This window comes from Epargyreus clarus, unplaced genomic scaffold (genome assembly GCF_041222505.1).
Source record: "Epargyreus clarus isolate Ecla_fem2 unplaced genomic scaffold, WU_Ecla_fem_2.2 ptg000017l, whole genome shotgun sequence".
Classification (NCBI taxonomy): domain Eukaryota; kingdom Metazoa; phylum Arthropoda; class Insecta; order Lepidoptera; family Hesperiidae; genus Epargyreus; species Epargyreus clarus.
This window is the reverse complement of record NW_027332225.1, coordinates 5,871,492-5,891,239: the sequence shown is the minus strand read 5'-3', so window position 1 is coordinate 5,891,239 and position 19,748 is coordinate 5,871,492. Positions and strand designations below refer to the sequence as shown.

Genomic DNA, 19,748 nt, shown 5'->3' with positions numbered 1-19,748 from the left:
TCTTGATAACGGAAATAATGATGATACATTGGATGATACATAGTAAACAATTCTACCCTCAGGTTCTATTTCTAAACACTATATAAAATTGTATTAGGGGCAAGATGATTAGGGCGAAATTAAAAAGTAAGATATTAAGGCAAACCATTTTGATACAACATTGCACAGCCATCAAAACTTTGGGACTGCTAAGAATTTGAGACCCTATATATTTACACATTTAGTATTTTCAATTTTAATGTAGAAATTAAGTAAGTACCTACTTGTTATCATAATTTGCCTTCATCTTTGTCTCATTATCATGAACCTAATGTAAATCTGTGAGCTGCCTAGCATCTTATATATTTATTTTACAATAAAACATTTTAATTCTAGAAATGAGTCATTGCTTTTGTTCCGTATTGTTCCTATTTTCTGGAAAATGGTGCAACATACCTACCTAAATATATAACAAAACAACCGATCAATGTACTCATGTGCTATTACAAAGAAAAGAAAGAGACCAATATAAAAGTTGAATCGTATGTTCCAGAATTAGATCTTCACTAGTCTTTTGTCTCGTATTTATTTCATATGAAAAACGGAGATGAAACATACATTCGGTGAACTTCGGCAGTCCTCGTCATCACTGCGTATATCGATCGACGTCATACAGTTCTACTATAAAAAGGCGGAACGCCTTTGTTCCGCGATTCTTTACGAGATTGTGAAGTTAAAACGTGGACGTGAATTTAAGATAATAATTGTGTCATTAGTCTTTGTGATATTGTGAAATTGCAGTGTTCTATTACGGGTAAGGTTGATTTTTTTGAATAACTATAATATTAACAGTGATTTCATAGGATATTCTACTATTATTATACATTTCACTGTTTTTACGTATGTAGTCAAAGACCAAACAAAGACGTACACGACGCCATTTTGCTCGAATGGAAATGACGTGTAAAATAAAATGATTTTATCATTTTGTTTTGATGGTCAATATGTACACCCGGTTTTTAAATTTCTAGTGATTATTCGACTTTTAATTTAATGATATAAATTGAACATGTACATTTTTATATATTTTAATGCCTATTATGATTTTCTTAACTAACTTGTATAGCGCAATTTGTTTTCACATTTGCGTAAGAGTGCTGATATGATAACTCTGATAAGTAATAAATTTATTTTATCATTTGTTACAGATAAAAATGCAGATCTTTGTGAAAACTTTGACCGGAAAAACCATTACTTTGGAGGTTGAACCTTCTGATACCATTGAAAATGTGAAGGCCAAGATACAAGACAAGGAAGGTATCCCTCCCGACCAGCAACGACTCATCTTTGCTGGCAAGCAGCTGGAAGATGGTCGCACTCTTTCTGACTACAACATTCAGAAGGAATCAACCTTGCATTTGGTACTCAGACTGAGAGGTGGTATGCAGATTTTTGTGAAGACCCTTACTGGCAAGACAATCACACTGGAGGTGGAGGCATCAGACACCATTGAGAATGTTAAGGCTAAGATCCAGGACAAGGAAGGCATCCCTCCAGACCAGCAGCGTCTCATCTTTGCTGGCAAACAACTTGAAGATGGTCGTACTCTTTCCGACTACAACATTCAGAAGGAATCAACCTTGCATTTGGTACTCAGACTGAGAGGTGGTATGCAGATCTTTGTGAAGACCCTTACTGGCAAGACAATCACACTGGAGGTGGAACCATCTGACACCATTGAAAATGTCAAAGCTAAAATCCAGGACAAAGAAGGCATTCCCCCAGACCAGCAGAGATTGATCTTCGCTGGTAAGCAGCTTGAAGATGGTCGCACCCTTTCAGACTACAACATTCAAAAGGAATCTACCTTGCATTTGGTACTCAGACTCAGAGGTGGTATGCAGATCTTTGTGAAGACCCTTACTGGCAAGACAATCACACTGGAGGTGGAGCCATCTGACACCATTGAGAACGTAAAAGCTAAAATCCAGGACAAAGAAGGCATTCCCCCAGACCAGCAACGTCTCATCTTTGCTGGTAAACAACTTGAAGATGGTCGTACCCTCTCTGATTACAACATTCAGAAGGAATCTACACTGCATTTGGTACTTAGACTGAGAGGTGGTATGCAGATCTTTGTGAAGACCCTTACTGGCAAGACAATCACACTGGAGGTGGAGCCCTCTGACACCATTGAGAACGTAAAAGCTAAAATCCAGGACAAAGAAGGCATTCCCCCAGACCAGCAGAGATTGATCTTCGCTGGTAAGCAGCTTGAAGATGGTCGCACCCTTTCAGACTACAACATTCAAAAGGAATCTACCTTGCATTTGGTACTTAGACTGAGAGGCGGTATGCAGATCTTTGTGAAGACCCTTACTGGCAAGACTATCACACTAGAGGTGGAACCATCAGACACCATTGAGAATGTGAAGGCTAAAATCCAGGACAAAGAAGGCATTCCCCCAGACCAGCAACGTCTCATCTTTGCTGGTAAACAACTTGAAGATGGTCGTACCCTCTCTGATTACAACATTCAGAAGGAATCTACACTGCATTTGGTACTTAGACTGAGAGGTGGTATGCAGATCTTTGTGAAGACCCTTACTGGCAAGACAATCACACTGGAGGTGGAGCCCTCTGACACCATTGAGAACGTAAAAGCTAAAATCCAGGACAAAGAAGGCATTCCCCCAGACCAGCAGAGATTGATCTTCGCTGGTAAGCAGCTTGAAGATGGTCGCACCCTTTCAGACTACAACATTCAAAAGGAATCTACCTTGCATTTGGTACTTAGACTGAGAGGCGGTATGCAGATCTTTGTGAAGACCCTTACTGGCAAGACTATCACACTAGAGGTGGAACCATCAGACACCATTGAGAATGTGAAGGCTAAAATCCAGGACAAAGAAGGCATTCCCCCAGACCAGCAGAGATTGATCTTCGCTGGTAAGCAGCTTGAAGATGGTCGCACCCTTTCAGACTACAACATTCAAAAGGAATCTACCTTGCATTTGGTACTCAGACTCAGAGGTGGTATGCAGATCTTTGTGAAGACCCTTACTGGCAAGACAATCACACTGGAGGTGGAGCCATCTGACACCATTGAGAACGTAAAAGCTAAAATCCAGGACAAAGAAGGCATTCCCCCAGACCAGCAACGTCTCATCTTTGCTGGTAAACAACTTGAAGATGGTCGTACCCTCTCTGATTACAACATTCAGAAGGAATCTACACTGCATTTGGTACTTAGACTGAGAGGTGGTATGCAGATCTTTGTGAAAACCCTTACTGGCAAGACAATCACACTGGAGGTGGAGCCCTCTGACACCATTGAGAACGTAAAAGCTAAAATCCAGGACAAAGAAGGCATTCCCCCAGACCAGCAGAGATTGATCTTCGCTGGTAAGCAGCTTGAAGATGGTCGCACCCTTTCAGACTACAACATTCAAAAGGAATCTACCTTGCATTTGGTACTTAGACTGAGAGGCGGTATGCAGATCTTTGTGAAGACCCTTACTGGCAAGACTATCACACTAGAGGTGGAACCATCAGACACCATTGAGAATGTGAAGGCTAAAATCCAGGACAAAGAAGGCATTCCCCCAGACCAGCAGAGATTGATCTTCGCTGGTAAGCAGCTTGAAGATGGTCGCACCCTTTCAGACTACAACATTCAAAAGGAATCTACCTTGCATTTGGTACTCAGACTCAGAGGTGGTATGCAGATCTTTGTGAAGACCCTTACTGGCAAGACAATCACACTGGAGGTGGAGCCATCTGACACCATTGAGAACGTAAAAGCTAAAATCCAGGACAAAGAAGGCATTCCCCCAGACCAGCAACGTCTCATCTTTGCTGGTAAACAACTTGAAGATGGTCGTACCCTCTCTGATTACAACATTCAGAAGGAATCTACACTGCATTTGGTACTTAGACTGAGAGGTGGTATGCAGATCTTTGTGAAGACCCTTACTGGCAAGACAATCACACTGGAGGTGGAGCCCTCTGACACCATTGAAAACGTCAAGGCTAAAATCCAGGACAAGGAAGGCATTCCCCCAGACCAGCAGAGATTGATCTTCGCTGGTAAACAACTTGAAGATGGTCGTACCCTTTCAGACTATAACATTCAGAAGGAATCCACTCTGCACCTTGTCCTACGTCTTAGGGGTGGTATTTAATGTATCCCTGTTATTTATATTCATATAATAAATTGGGTAAAATAAAAGCTTTGATCTCAGCAGAATATGTGTATTTTCATTTCTCTTTGTTATTATGATCCACACATTTACATCGCCCTAGGCAAAAAGCTCTTCTAAGCCATAAATAATAATCAAATTTTGCCAAACAACATTCTCAATTCGACAATTTCTACCTGCATTATCAAATTAAATCTCTGGTAGGCAAAAAATTGTTATGATTGACTGTTTAATAAGTGGCATTAGTATTCTGAAGAAAAGATAGATCATAGTCTACCCGCCAAACTTCTAGTCCGCTCTGAAGTTGTTGCGCGCAGGTGTAGCCTGCGAGCCATTGCCAATGCGGTCGAACAACTACATGCATATACTCCTTAGCAACAGTAAGGGCGCAATATATATGTACAGTAATTACATAGAAGTAATTACTATGTACCTACACGGGAGCGGGCAGAGGATGGGTACCACGCTGTCTTCATCCCGCTAATATCTACAATTTGCTATTGTTGCAACGCGACTAATTTCGATATTCACGGAGGACTAGAAATTTGGCGCGGACTCTACTTAGTATAAGTAGGTACACCCTCGACTTGAGTTTTTTTTAGATTTATTAGTTTTATTATAGAGATCTCGTGTTAAGTAGGCACACGAAACGTAAATAGAAATTTAAATAACTGAAAAATGCTACCTCACTGTTCAATATGATTTATTTTTTGTCAATCGGGTGTTTCCCGATATGATATAAAGTAGATTTTAATATTGTCTACTATTATCAGTTTCTGTGAATATCAACTAGATAGAACTAGTAAAAGCTCAGTATAAGGTATAGATATTTGTAGCGTGGTAAAAGTCTAGAACTTGACATAAAATTAATATAAATACCTAAATAAAATTAAATAGGTTCTTTTATAAAAAATACTTTAATTTGATGGAAAGTTTGATAATTTAATGGTAATATTCTGTGCATCCTCTGGTCCAGAGCGGACTAGCACTTTAACTTTAACGCGGACTATACATAAATATTTAGCTTTATCTATTTTCTTAGAACAGTTATGTTTATATGTATTTTTTAATGTAATATAGGAGTAGCTGACAAGCATACAGTCCACCTGACGGTAAGTGGCTACTGCCACCCATGGACATCTGTAACCAACTCCAGATAGGATCAGATACTCCTATCCGAAATCGGCCACAGATGCGCAACGCCTGAGGACTAAGGTGGAATGCCTCGGAAAAGTATGTGTCCCTTACCCACACCCTTCAAACTAGAATACAGCAGTGCTCAACACTGTTGTTTTCTGGCAGAAATAGGTTTGGCAGTGCCACCGGAGTCGAACGACAAAGGGTTTTATTAGAATCAAAAATTTAAAAGAACTATTTGACAAAATGTAACATAATTGAGTTAAGTAAGATTTTTCAAAATTACCTGTACCCCGTGCCTATATCAGTATCTTATAAAGAGTAGTACTTTTAATAAGATGGCCTAAGGTAAAACTTAGAGAGGTTGTTCTCTATAAAAATAATCTTTGTTTACTTACTAATAAACAAATGCATAAAGAACTTGTACATTATTTTTATAATATAATTTATTTAATCAAACCATTATCTACTTACAACTATAACATCTTTAACTACCTATAGTATAGAATTAAGATGAATTTCACAAATCATTTTGTCTGCTCCTCATTAGACTCCCATGGCCTAGGTCCTCGTTTATTCTCCCAATTATCAATATCAAGTTTCTGTATTTCCTCATATGACTTTTCCAAAGTGACTTCTCTTTGTCTGTGAAGACCCATTTTTTCTGCTTCTTCCTTAGTTATACCTTTTACTTTTGAAAATTGGTATCTGTAATACAAAAACTAATTTCATATACTTAAGAATCAGTGTCCAATAATATTACATACCAAAGTTTGAAATTGCAATTATTTTGGACAATAATTATACAACTTCCAACATTACTTTGCTTGTATCGGTTAAGATTTCATATTACTATCAGCCCTAAGTGTTACACACAAGTAGCTCATATTTATAATTCCTACACTTTGATAAACATGCCAATCTATGTAAACATGTGATAAAATAATTAGGGATTAAATTTAAGTAACATAATTTGTTTTCAAAAATCATGTGTGAAAACAAATTTAAACAGATTTAGGATGAGCGTTTATAGACATGTGACCACTGATTGTCATTTATTTGTTATTTTGTTATTACGAAAAATAAAAATCTGTTTCTGTTTATGTGTTAATAACAGTTGTTTTTATACTAATGGAGCAGCAAACAAGCAAGCATTCCATGTAAGTGGCCACTGCCACAAATGGATATTTGTGATCAACTCCGTAAAAATAGATTTCTACCTACAGGTTAACCACAGAAGAGTCACTACCTGTGAGGACTAAATTGGAAAGACTTGGATAAGTATGTTGACCTTACAACGCCAGTGGAACATGGCAGCACTTAAAACTGGTGTTATTAGGTAGAAATAGGTGTGCCGATGGTGCCTATGGAATCGAACCACAAAGGGTTCTACCAACTTTTATAATGTGTTATCTAAGTTTTGAATGAATGCTTAACCTTTTCAATAATAGGGGAGATATATCATTTAAAAATTGAAAGTATTTAGGGAAAATAAGTAAATTAAATTACAAAATACAAACATTAATACAGTACCTTATTTGTGTCCATTCCCTTAAACCAAAGGATCCTCCAATAACAAATAATATAAATGGTAGTCCGTACTTAAAAGATTTTCGTTTGCTATATGTTGCTAGAGTAGACTTTAAATACTCCATAGAATATTTCCCTTCTTTTGCCGTCATTTCTATTTCAGTAACCACACCATCACTTTCATAAACTATTTTATTTTATTCCTATGTTATCGGCAACTGATAACTTTAATCGATTTTCTTCTTTCTTGTTATGACATTTTAAATCTCCAAAAAGAGAGACCAACAATGACAATTGACAATGACAAGTAAAATACTCATAGTCAGACCTTGAAGTGCCAGGTTTTGATACTCGCCGAGCACAGACGAGTAGATGTGAGTACCAATAAATAAATAGCCTATTCGATATTAACCTAGAAGATTTTGCGCTTATCATTGTACACAGCGTTTATATATTCGGCATTATTGAGCACAGCGAGTCACTCAGCCATTAATTCGCGAGTAATCTAATAATAAAATAAAATAATTCTAGATTTAGCCTAAGGATTTCTAATCTGGATGGTGTTATTGTTGTCAGCTAGGTGATTTTGTGAATTCTTAGTAATTTCCACTTAGTATGGTCACGTTCGTCACCATTAAAGATACTTTCAGCCCCACGCTAGAATTTCCTGACTCGTGGATGCAAAATTTTCCTGACATAATCACCCAGGCTTAGAACAGAAATCTAAATTCATCATTTAGATATCTGTCTGGCCAGTAATCAAACCCAGATCCCTGTGCGCATCAGACTTGTATGGTCTTAAATCATTGTATTAGAAAAATATCTAGCGACTATACGAAGGTTGTGCTAGTTCATTGCTCCTTATGTAGCTACTTTTTCTAACGATTGCTAATAAAGTGATCCACTCATATAAATGCATACCGTATACTTGAGGCTAGATTTGAGAAGACTAGTTCATTATATAAAAAATATCCCTACCCAGGTCTGCCTTAGCCATTTAACTGTCCAGTTCCTTAGGACCTAAGATCGATCATAATTTTGTACGCCCAGCCTTGGGTTAGGCTTTAGGCCAAGAATTCACGGTGTCGCCACGCTTTGCCATTAGGCATTCCGTTAGAGTATAGGTGTTCTCTGATTATGTATATTGAGCCACCCGCTACAGCAGGTGTGATAGAAGACATCAAAGAAGACATTTCAAAATCGGTGCTGCCCGTCTTCTGAATAAATATACGGAAAAGAGAGGAAATGAAGCTAGTTTGTATTGATACAACATGGACAACCCAAATAATAAAGTTTAATTATAAATAGTAATTATTATGAGATTATTTAAATTTTTACAACAATTATTTTATGTTTAATTGGCTGATGTTTTATTATCATTGCTGTGATAGAATTATGATGACAATTGGATCTCAAAAAATAAATTTATAAAATGGCGGACATTTAAGAGTGACGTATGTGTTGTGTTTATGAAATTTATATTTCACATTAGTGCTGTGTTTAAAATTATGTTTTGAGAACTGTTTCGTGTAATCTTTTAAACGTTTTAGTCGTGATATCTGGTAAGTGGACACTTAACTTCAGTATGTTGATATATTGGATAAGAGTTAGGTACCGAGGGCTGTCACGGTACTGAGGCTATGAAGTGAATTGTAGGCGTTCAACATAGACGAAATTGTACAGCTCACGAATATATAATATAAGAGTATAATACGCTACAATGGAATTAATATTTAATCTTGTTAGTGCAATTTCTTCTTTTTAAGATGTGCGATTTAAGTGGACATGTCAAGGCTTGCTACCCGATTCTCAAAAGAAACCGAACAAAATGTTTTCTAATCGATTTAGTATGGTCTCATCGTAATGTTATTTCTAGTAAGAATTCGTAAATAATGAGCTGAATTGTTAGTTTTTCTTTGTTATTGTAATTTAAATTTTATGATACCTACCTATTTATATTGATTGACTTACACAGTTATACAGAATACACAATATGCTTGGACTCGAACACATACAATATTCTAAATGTGAGGATAATTCGTTTATGAGTTATGGTATGATGGGTAGTGCCTAAAGCAATATAGGCTGTTTGCTGTATCCGATGTCTTGCTACAACTGTTTCAACCGAATGTACTTACTTAATTGATCTTTAATGTGAGAATCAAGCTTACCATTGTTTGCAGATCATCCTGAACTATGTGTCTTGTCTTTTTATAATGCTATTGTTATAATACTTAATCAATGGTACAAAAGACTAGTCTTACACAAAAAGTTGAATGTAATAACATTTTATTATGTACATTGATTATTATATTATAAATCCTGTTGCGTACTTGATGTTGAGATCTCTACATATATATCAATAAATAAACAAACAGGGTATAGAAATAAAGCTGGTAGCAAGCATGTACATATTGAGGATAAAATAGTATTATTTTATGATCATTAAGAGCATGGTATGTGGCTCTGTTGGGCATAAAATGGAATCTTAAATGTTTCCATGATAAAATATGTCATTGCATATCTTCTAAATTTTATGTGGGTGTTACATGTTACAAGAATGAATCAACATAAGTTGATGTGAGCAGAGCACAAGATGCCCATTGGTGTAATGGCATATTAGTGGAGTAAACATAGAGGTCCATCAGTCGTGAAGGTTGAGTTATCATTACTAAAACATTTTTCTAATAGTTACTTACTTAGGTACCATTTGGTATTATACCATCAGTGTTTATCTAATACTTGGTTCATGTTGAAGATTTAATCTATACATATTAATTGGTAGTTGAAATGTACATATAGGCATATGCATTAACATTGCTCATAACTCTGTTTGTTTATGTATATCGAGGACATATTTTTACTACATTTATTCATGAATCATGCATAAGGTACATTGTGAACATAATGATATAAAAGATATACAAATATACTCTATCTTGCTGCCTAGATGTTTAGAATGTCATACTATGGTTGCTTAATAATACTTATATGAAGTATGTTGAGCCTTGTAACTTTATGACACTGAGATTAATATTTATATTAAGTAAATCTCATGAAAATAAATAAGACAAGACACTTGTGTGGTTTAAAATATGGACATTATACTATTATCACAATATTCATATTATGGTAATTTTTTAAATTCGATGTAGATGGGAAACGGGAGACATGGTGTCTTATATTTAATCATTTACACTGTATATGTTTTAAAAATAAATAGTTTCAACTAAAGAGTAAATAGCGTAATATGAAAATAGTGAGCTTTAAAATTAATGCATTGTTAAATAAAAATACTTAATACAGTATGAGATTTACAACTCCGTTGAGCCAAGAGAGGCTTAAAAGACTTACAAAGTCATGTCAAATTACATGTCTTGGTCATTGACTGTAGATACAGATATAATCAGCTCTACGCTAAACTTAGTAAGGAAGGTGCAGTAGCTACCCATGAGTGGTGTTGACGGACGTCGGGCGGGCGCGTGCGATGACATCATCGTCGCCGCCGCTGTAGCGCAAGTAAAGACGGCACATTGTGTGCCGACTTAATTTGATGAGCGTCGTCGTTATCCTTCGCTAATCGTCCGACCATATGTTGACATACCTACGTGTCATCTAGCGCTAATTTCTCGTTCTCGAAACCACGATCGATACTGTGTTCCACAGTAGTCACTATAATAATCTAAACGCCTCTCAAGTACTTTTGTCTTCGATGTCTTCGAAGTTCAGCTCTCAAGGTGTAAACAGATCAAAACAGAGGGAGATAGTTGTATGGTGTTTTTTTTTTTATAAATTCTGGGGTTAGGTGTTTGCGTACATGATTTGAGCATATCCTTAGTATCGTCAACATCCACAAGTTATCTAAATATTGGGTTATGTAGAGTGGTGATCTAATCTGTCTCGTTCGTAATTAAATTAGAAATTTAGCAAAAATACCTATAAAACAAGGAGTTATTGGTGGTATCCTGTGCTTCAAATTTTACCTACAAGTATCATGGATGTTGTCATCCGTTTATTAACGACTGTTAACTCGATCCCATCTTCGCTTCCTCATTTATTTGCGGTCTTATTGCGGTTCTTTGTTCTTTAAGCTGCTACAGGCTACTGTTTCGATTAAAACCAATCAATCACCAACCCAGCTCTGTACTATATTTAAATAAATGATTGCCTTTGCACAATTATTATCCCGAAATTATGACTACGATCTACAACCATTACAATTGATGTGCTACTTGCAATATGAAATGGTTTTCTCTGCCTCCAAAAATGTATCTTTCTAAAAGATTTCAAGAAAATCTAAGCAAATAGATTAGAGTTGTCACGCTGAACTCTATGTTGATACATTCGGTCTACTTACCGACCGGAATAGAGGACATATCAACAATAACCATCGTCGCCGAGTCGGTCACGGGGCATTGCGGAGCGAACACTATCGTACTCTGGATTCCTCTCACGCTCCAGTTGTCACAAATACCACTAATTGTGTTGCGTTTTTTAACGTGCGGATGTCATGTTGACACAAGTGCACTCTTCTTTTAGCACTCACTAATTTAGAACGGAGCTTCTGCTCATTTTGAAGCGTAGTCGTGATTTTCTTTTGGTGTACATTTTTAAAGCGGTCGTTGGGTAAAACTTCGTCTCCACGCAACCTACTTTTCACGTAGAGGCAACTCGAATAATTTGTCGTTTAAAAATGTAGTTAATGTGAAATTTTACCTGAAAAAACATTTTTTAGTTAGGCATATACACTCATTATGCCAAGTGCACCCTCTTTTGCACGCGTTTTAATAACACCCCTTCTTATATTTAATTATCGCGTTATCGTGGTTTATCTTTATGAATTTAATACGCGAATGCACCCCCGTGAAATTATGATTCATGCACGAAAAGCTACCCTTGGATTTAATATTTTCTTTAAATATTTAACAAACGAAAGTAAGACTATAAAACTAGGTGATAATAATTTTTCATGGAAGACATTAACAATAAGTAGAAGTTTGTTTTGGCTATTATTTTGATGATTGTAATTGTCATAGTAAGATATAATATGACTTTAAATCTGAATATTTGAAGCAAGTAGAACCCCTTGTGTTTTGACTCCGAAAACCAGGACGTAGGTAGGACTCTTGATCTTATCTGAGTGTGATTACAGATATCCATGGGCGGCAGTAGCCACATACGATTAGATGTACCGAAACCTCGTTTTCTGAAAGAATTTCCTGGATAAATAATTTCAACATGCATAATTAAATTTTAAGTTTCTTCGTGCATAGAAGTTAAAAAAAATGTCTATCCATTATCGTTATTGCAGCAAGAGAGTAAAGAATTATGATTAATTAGTGTATTATTATTATACATTTCGTCGACGTCATCAATTTAAAATTACATATTTTTAAGGTAAACGTGTCTCACGTTAGTAAATCATAATAATGGACTTATATTGACATTTGTGTAATAGCATTGGCAATAGGGAAATTTCATCAGTAAGTAATTCCGTGCGGCACTCCGACCGTGGCCGGCAGTTTGCGACTGACGTGCTACTCGACAACACGTCCTGTTGAGGTTGTATCTCGGTTGCGAATCATTTTTGTCTCATGGCCGCTTGATTGTGTTCGTCACATCACGTTGTCGATGTAAACAAACAAAGAAACCTCCCGCGCGCGGTTGACTCACGCCTGAACGTCGTCAAGTGTGTAAACAGAAAAGTGCGGTTCTGTGCTCGATATTCAGCCGCGTAATCGTGTGTTGTTGGCGCAAGAGTTACTTACAGTCTCTTTTGAAATAAAAGTGTCTATTTATTTTATTATAATGAAATAACTCGCGTGAACTTCACGCAATCGTTTAAGACGAACCACTAGCTTCACCATCATTGGCTATATCAGGGGAAATGTAAATTATGACAAAAAGGTACGTGTAGCTATTTCACTTATAAGCTGATATCGTTACTCATAATGTAAGATTTCATTAACTCACAGGTACATGTTCGATTATGGATACTCGTGGGCGATAAAGGCATGAACTGCGATACACACACAACGAAACAATGTGCAAATAGATGTATTCTAGGCCCGAATCGATAATTGTTACTCTGGAGTTAAATCCGGCGTGGATTAAAATAAACCATATGGTTGTACTAAGTGCTTATCGCGATAGATAACGTTTCTATTAGCGAATACTATTCGAAGGTAAATCATTTTTAAAACATGATAGAAGTAGAAGACATAAATCTTGCTGGTTGAATGAAGTAAAAAGTTATCGTCTACCCATAACTTACTGATCTACTGCTTGGCACGAGTCACCTATTGGAATGATAATGTGATTTTGTTTGAAATTTATTTAATATTTTCGTTATTTTCACACTTTGAGGTGACACCAGACACTTCACTTGAGCTTATCTTCTATCTTCATTGTTCTCAAAATGAAGCAATCATGTTTGACTAATTGTAGATATTCCTTTAGTGTGCATGTTGGAATACGTTTGAAAGATATGAACCATTCAGGAAAATTAGGAATGGCTTGTGACTTGCCGTACACCGTCAAAATATATTTTTTATGTATTTAAATACTGCTGTCCACAATATCGACCCACGGAGGGTTCCACCGTTCCATCATCTCCGAAACTTTGCTGGTTAGTTGTGTTTTTGTGTTTGGTATATATAAGTGTGTATATAAGAACGACACTCATATTATATTTCAGCATTAACGTACCCTTGGGGCTGTGGGAACACCGCTATTCTTAGAAAGCTTTTAAAGAAAACATAGGTATCTTTATTCTTTACGCTGCAAAGAACATAGAAATCCCATACATCACAGAGTATCGTGAGAAAGTGGATGAAAAATTTGTAGTAAAGGATGTTCTTTATGAATGATTTTGTTTCTTTCTTACATCAAAAGGAATTCATAAATATACATTGTGTTAGTTACGTCAAGATGCGTCTATTTGTCGGTAATTTTTACAAATTGCTTCTTTAATTATTTTAATTAATCGTTTCCAGCAGTTTTAGGTTGCTATGTTCTCAAATAGCCACGAAATATACGGAGACTTGCATAATAATGTTTTTCATTATGTTTTCCTTTTCTGCCATTTGAGCGGCCATGGAGGGAAGGAAGCGATTTTTATTAGCTGTAAGGTCAACGCTGTCTGCGTATGCTACATAACGTAACGCATCCAGAAATACACATTAACAAATATATTCAGGTAACGATAGAGGAGTTAATAGAAAACCTCTCATATAATTTCCATCCTACTCAAGTTTCGTCTATTCGAGTCAATTTCGATTATCATGTTATTGTCCATGATAATAATTAGGTTCAGCTACTTTATTCTGTGAGATCAGTTAATCTTATATATAAAATTCTCGTGTCACAATGTTAGTTACCGTAGTCCTCCGAAACGGCTTTACCGATTTTCACCAAATTTTATATGCATATTCAGTAGGTCTGAGAATCGGCTACTATTTATTTTTCATACCCCTAAGTGATAAGGGTTGTTCACTCTTAACATTTTTTATTTATGTGGCAACACAACGTTTGCCGGGTCAGCTAGTAATGTCTAAAATGAAACCGCAGTGGGAAAGTGTAAATAATTCTTAGTAACTAAGTATTGATAGTAAATTAAGTAATAACAATCAATGTAAAGCAAATGTAACGTAATGCGTACTACACTAGCGTATACATTTATATTTTCTCCTTATTGCAATCAGCTGGAATTTTTGTAAATGTAAATTATCAACCACGCTTAAGAAATAAAGTATAAAGGTGTAATTGCAATTTCCGGGTTATGTTGCTACTAAAATATACCATCTATAAATAGATCAGTGTTAATGTAAACACGGGTAAAACGTGGACACCTACATAAATATCGTCAGTGCCGCGTATCACTTCCTACATTTTAAAGCCAAGTCAACGGCCAACATGTTTTCATTATGTCCTTTGTAGTGACAGAATTGGACTTAAATTGTGCTACGCAAATAATGAATTATTATTTTCGTCTCAGACGGGTTCTACTGTAAAGATTTTTAAAATAACAGCGTCTACTTCATGAATATTAATTACAGTATTACTATCTCGACAAAAATCTAACTGGACTTAAATAAAATTAAATCGATGAACAGGTACTGGGTGTTATATTTATAAATCAAAGAAGTAATGTGTAAAGTGATATTTTAACTAAATATTTGAGCAATCCGTAGCCTACCAGCAGAAAAGTCTTAAGATTGAATACTTCCGAGTCGCGAACGTGTAATCTCACTTCTTATGAAATAAGTTTCAGTTTTAAACCTCGTATTTCTATTATAAACAATATTTGCATATGTTATACCACGGCATGAACACGTTAGGAAATTCTGATTCAGTGGGTTAAAAACGGTATACAAATGAACGTAGGAAATTAACGCTCATGCGCTCACTACGCAATGTTTTGCAAAAGAAGTAGCATGAAATCCATGCGAGCAACTCATTCATAGAGTATAAATATAAACGTGTACTGGTAGTAAACCAGTTTGATAAGAACATAATGCGTAACCGATTAGCATATTGTTCCAAGCGTGGTTTATTGCCTTAAAATCGCGTTGATAAAAAGACAGGCTTCTACCCAACCTAAATTATAGTTAACTTTTTTCGTTGCGGTGTTTCATTGCCGTGAGTTTCGCGAGAAAATAGAAACGTCTGCAAATTTCCACCGTTAATAAATCTTAGCGGAGTGATTAGCTAAATTGGCAGTTGGCGGTCACGGTGGGAGGCGATGCGCGACGACTACGAGAGGACGAAAGTGAAACGTGCGCGTGGTGTCGTGGTCGTTCAACTCGGCACGCGCCCGCTCAACCCGGCCGATCTCTTTGCTCGTGTTGTGCTTATGATTTCATTGCAATGAATGTGGGCTGGCCCGCTGCAAGCCGACACGATGTTGATTGCGCTAGCGTTTGATACTCTCATTTTTTCACTAGGAAACTAATCGTTGTTCGCGATGAGTATCGCGATAAAATCTTGGTTGGTGACTTGGTTTACTCTTCACGCATCTGTAACATGGGTGCTTTATTATTATAATGAGCAGTAGCAGCTTGTAGCAGAAGTTGTGAGGCACAAATCAATACAATATGAAAGGATGAATGCAAAATGCAAATGCTTCCCAGTGTTTATATTAGTGCTCGAGTGACGAGTATGTAAATATTCTAAAGCATATTCTAGCGTATATTATTTTATAAATTTCCAGAAGAATAAACAAGGGTTTCGGCAATTGTATTGATAAGTTTAATGCGATAATGCTGTAATTAAGATAAAATCAGAAATGTAAATGATTTTGTAAGTAGAGATTAAGTTATCATTGGCGATCAAAACCTGTTTTTTTTTATAACTAACTATAGAGAAAAACCGTCGAAAGTGCCAGTAGGACTCTCCTACTGGGCATTCACCGTTCAGCACCACTACATCACTTATTGTAGTACATATTGTGTTATCGTTTATTCAGTTCAGAATCCCTAGATCGGTTTTTATCTCAATATATATAATTTTGCTTTACAGGTTGCACAATAACTCACCAATATTATCTTTTAACGAAATATGAGAAATAAGAAACTGTCAAACATGTAGTAGTACCAGACGTTTTTATTAACAGTACAAAAAGTGTTACATGTGGAAGTGTTAAGTTCATTCTATCCAGAAAGCCAAATACAAAATTTCATGGCTTTTACTTCAAAATTGCCGTATTTTCAAACAAACTAAAGTAGAACCGTTTATTTAATAAATCGGTCATTTCACGATCATTAATAATAGGTGATTGAAAATTCTCAGATTTTCTTTATTCATGAATCGGTCGAATGCTTATTTTGTAAGAAATATTATACTTACTCTACTTAATATAAATCACGACATTGACCTTAAATATTGTATGCGCAAATGCGTCACGTGTTCTTGGATAGATCAGAAGCACTTATTACTCACAACGTGACTATGTTTGTCCCATACAAGGATGAATTGCGCCGTTTTGTACCGTGTCACTTTATTGTAATTTTCCTCGTTTAATGCACCAAAGTAACGCAACGCAACCGACACATATGTGATTGATCGTAATATTGATGTTGATATGTGGCCATGAGGTGGCGTGATATTTTACAATATAACCGCGTAAACGAGGTAGCGAATTGCATGACGGTGAAGACAGCGACGCAGACGGCTGGCCACGCGTGTGGTGTAAAAATTGCGGCTAACTGCTAATCACTGGCCTACTTTGTTACGCAACAATCATGATTTGAGCTAGGTCAAGAGAAAAGCGGTAATACCATATCCGTTCTGTTGACTATTAACTCACCATAAAATTACCGAAATGGTCATTATATTTATTGAGAGTTAATGCTTTTCTAAATGTATTATATATTTCAAAATTTTATATCTAAATGTGAGTAGCTGGAATAATTGCAGCTTGAATAATGAGAAGAAACAAAACTCTATCAAAATCTTTTCAGTTAAATCAGGGATTATTGTGTTGTGTTTGCAAAATGAAAGCGATTCATTTAAGCCTAGTCTTTGTATATCAAGTTATTTTTAAAATTACTATTGAAAACAATATTTACCGGATGGTTGAGTGCCTAGTTTCTATTAGTAAATCGTTACTAACATCGTTTATTTTTATTGGCGTTTTTCCTGTCGAGCCGTGTATGCAGTGTTATATAAGTTAGTTCATACGAGCGTAATAGAAGCTGCAGTAGTCACGATATGTGACACGCTCCGCCGCCGCTCGTTAGTTCCAAGCCATCGGCAGGAGAATGAGAGTGAATCACCCCAACCACTCCCAAACCTCTCACCAGTCCACACCTACATTTATATTGAACAATTTAGTTCAGTCTGTGATTGAATTAGAACTAGCGATTTCTGCTATTGATTGATTTTTTTTATTTAAAGGACTAGGAAAAATAATACATATAATAGGTGTACAAACACACCTGTTTGTAAGGAAATGACACCTCATTTCCTTACCCCGAATTTAAATTATAATAATGCTTATGAATAAAACCCCGCATTGTATATGGAAATTTACCTTATTTACTTAACTATTTCATAGAAACAAATCATACACAATCTTGTTTTCATTACCGAGCAATTGTAAATTGTACACGTCCTACCTATCTCGTAATCGGTCGCAGTCGTTTACATTATTTTACAATAAATCCACACATGGAATAGATACATTACAGTTGTCGAAATCCTCGCCTACTGTTTTTAAACTAGTTAAAGCTCATTTATTTTGATACAAGTTTAGCGTACGGCTTCTAGGGCAAAACATCGTGCTTCTTCGTGTTTCTTTTTCTAATAATTGTACGTATACAGTAAGCTAATTTTTCCACTATTTTCTGGATAAGAAGTGGTACAGGCTATTCTTAGCAAATACCTCGAATTATGCATTTGTATTTACCTAAGTCCATTTGACGATCGTGGCTAGAAGTAGTCGAAGTTTGAACAAATATATATCTAATGTAGGACTAAATACAATTTCATCTAGTCTTTTCTTGTTCGCAGATGATGAGGCGTACTTAAAAGTAGATGTCATCTGCGATGAATTCGGACGTGCATCGTCACCAGGCGCATCCGCCTCTTGCACAGGTTAGTACTTAACTGCATTTTAACATCAAATACATAGAGAATATCTATTTACAATGTATAGCGTTGTATATATTCCCACCAAGGAAAATAAGGACACAAAAGCCTAGTAGAAAGAACGTGACTACTTTTGAGTACTTATCAAATAATCTATTAATCATCTATAAACATTTTGTTGTCACATAAATTACATTGGACGATTCGTTTTTGTTGTATTCTACGTGAAAAGAGATAAAAAACTGTTTTATCCTAATACAAAGGTAACAGGAAATACAATGGAAACATTAGCTTGTCAGTTGGTTTTTACATGTTTTGCCTGGTAACATCGAAGGTAATTTAATGTAAACATCATTTCTCCTTAAAATGAACTATTAACGAAAGACCAGGAAATTTCCGCGACGTAGGTATGTGCTGGTTAAGATCAAAGATGTCATGTTATTAATATCTCAGGAAAACAATTAACCTAACATACAACTGTGTGCTAAACTTCGACATTAAGACATAGTAATAATGATAGCATGTTTCATAAGAAGATATGGGAACGTGTTAAAATTGTAGTTTTTATTTATATAGTATTAAAATAAGGTTTATTGATAATCATGATATGTAATACCCTTGTAAAGATATAAAAACCGGCTTGGGACGAGATCAACTTTAAATTTATTGTTATGGAGGAAGCGTTAATAGTAATAGTAATAGTTGAAGTAATAAATTGGAAAAATTAAAGTGGTAAAGCAGACTTGTTAGAAGGCTAATTAACTTAAGGAAGAATTTACAGGGTAGCAATAATTCCGCTATAAACTAGCATTTAAAGGTGGTAGAACCCCTATGTGGTTCGACTTCGGCGGCACCACCGCGACACCTATTTCTGCCTCATAACAGCAGTGTTAAGCGCTGCTGTATTCGGTTTTGAAGGGTGTAGTAAGGGAGACATACTTTTCCGAGGCGTTCCACCTTTGTCTTCAGGAGTTGCAGCGCATCTGTGCCCGACCCCAGATAGGATTATCTAATCCTATCTGAGGTTGATTACAGATGTTCATGGTGCCAAAAAATAACTCTAAAAATTATTTATGAAGTGTTTCATTCGTCAGCACGGCGTGCACGCGGGCGCGCAGGGCGTGGGTCCGTGCGGCTGGTACTCCGCGTCGGCGACGCCCGCGCCCATCGCGCCGGCCCGCCTCAAGCGCGCCCAACCCCCGCACCAACTGCCGGTATGTAACCAGCTCTATTATGCACTATACCTCTTTCCAATCAAACGCGCATGTGTAGTATTATTATAGTATCCGCCCATCATCGATCCTTTACTTT

General features: G+C 36.3%; 3 protein-coding genes across 7 annotated transcripts in view; 2 read left to right on the top strand and 1 right to left on the bottom strand.

The window, feature by feature from the left end:
* Positions 1–633: 633 nt before the first annotated feature.
* On the top strand, positions 634–4,228 carry LOC140749006 (polyubiquitin-C). Of its 2 annotated transcripts, none has more exons than XM_073082005.1 (2): positions 634–793; positions 1,188–4,228. In XM_073082005.1, exon 2 carries the CDS (start codon positions 1,194–1,196, stop codon positions 4,161–4,163), a length of 2,970 nt encoding a protein of 989 aa, XP_072938106.1. In that variant the 5' UTR covers positions 634–793; positions 1,188–1,193; the 3' UTR covers positions 4,164–4,228. The 2 variants fall into 2 exon arrangements, with proteins under 2 accessions (XP_072938106.1, XP_072938107.1); XM_073082006.1 differs by lacking the exon at positions 634–793 and adding an exon at positions 1,033–1,050.
* A 1,518-nt stretch (positions 4,229–5,746) lies between these two features.
* l(3)neo43 (cytochrome c oxidase assembly protein COX16 homolog l(3)neo43) lies at positions 5,747–7,159 on the bottom strand. The gene is made up of 2 exons (XM_073082004.1): positions 6,852–7,159; positions 5,747–6,026 (listed from the first exon to the last, which is right to left on the bottom strand). The coding sequence occupies exons 1-2, from the start codon at positions 6,998–7,000 to the stop codon at positions 5,846–5,848; spliced, it is 330 nt and encodes a 109-aa protein (XP_072938105.1). The 5' UTR covers positions 7,001–7,159; the 3' UTR covers positions 5,747–5,845.
* A 1,103-nt stretch (positions 7,160–8,262) lies between these two features.
* Csk (C-terminal Src kinase) overlaps positions 8,263–19,748 on the top strand; it is a 26,748-nt gene continuing 15,262 nt past the window's right edge. The window contains exons 1-3 of one of the 4 annotated variants that reach the window (XM_073082196.1): positions 8,263–8,410; positions 18,360–18,443; positions 19,532–19,651. In XM_073082196.1, the coding sequence (XP_072938297.1) occupies positions 18,384–18,443; positions 19,532–19,651 (180 nt within the window). In that variant the 5' untranslated portion in view covers positions 8,263–8,410; positions 18,360–18,383. Of the gene's footprint in view, positions 8,411–12,358; positions 12,756–18,359; positions 18,444–19,516; positions 19,652–19,748 lie in introns of those variants that run through there. The other 3 variants (XM_073082194.1, XM_073082197.1, XM_073082195.1) reach the window with 3 other exon arrangements.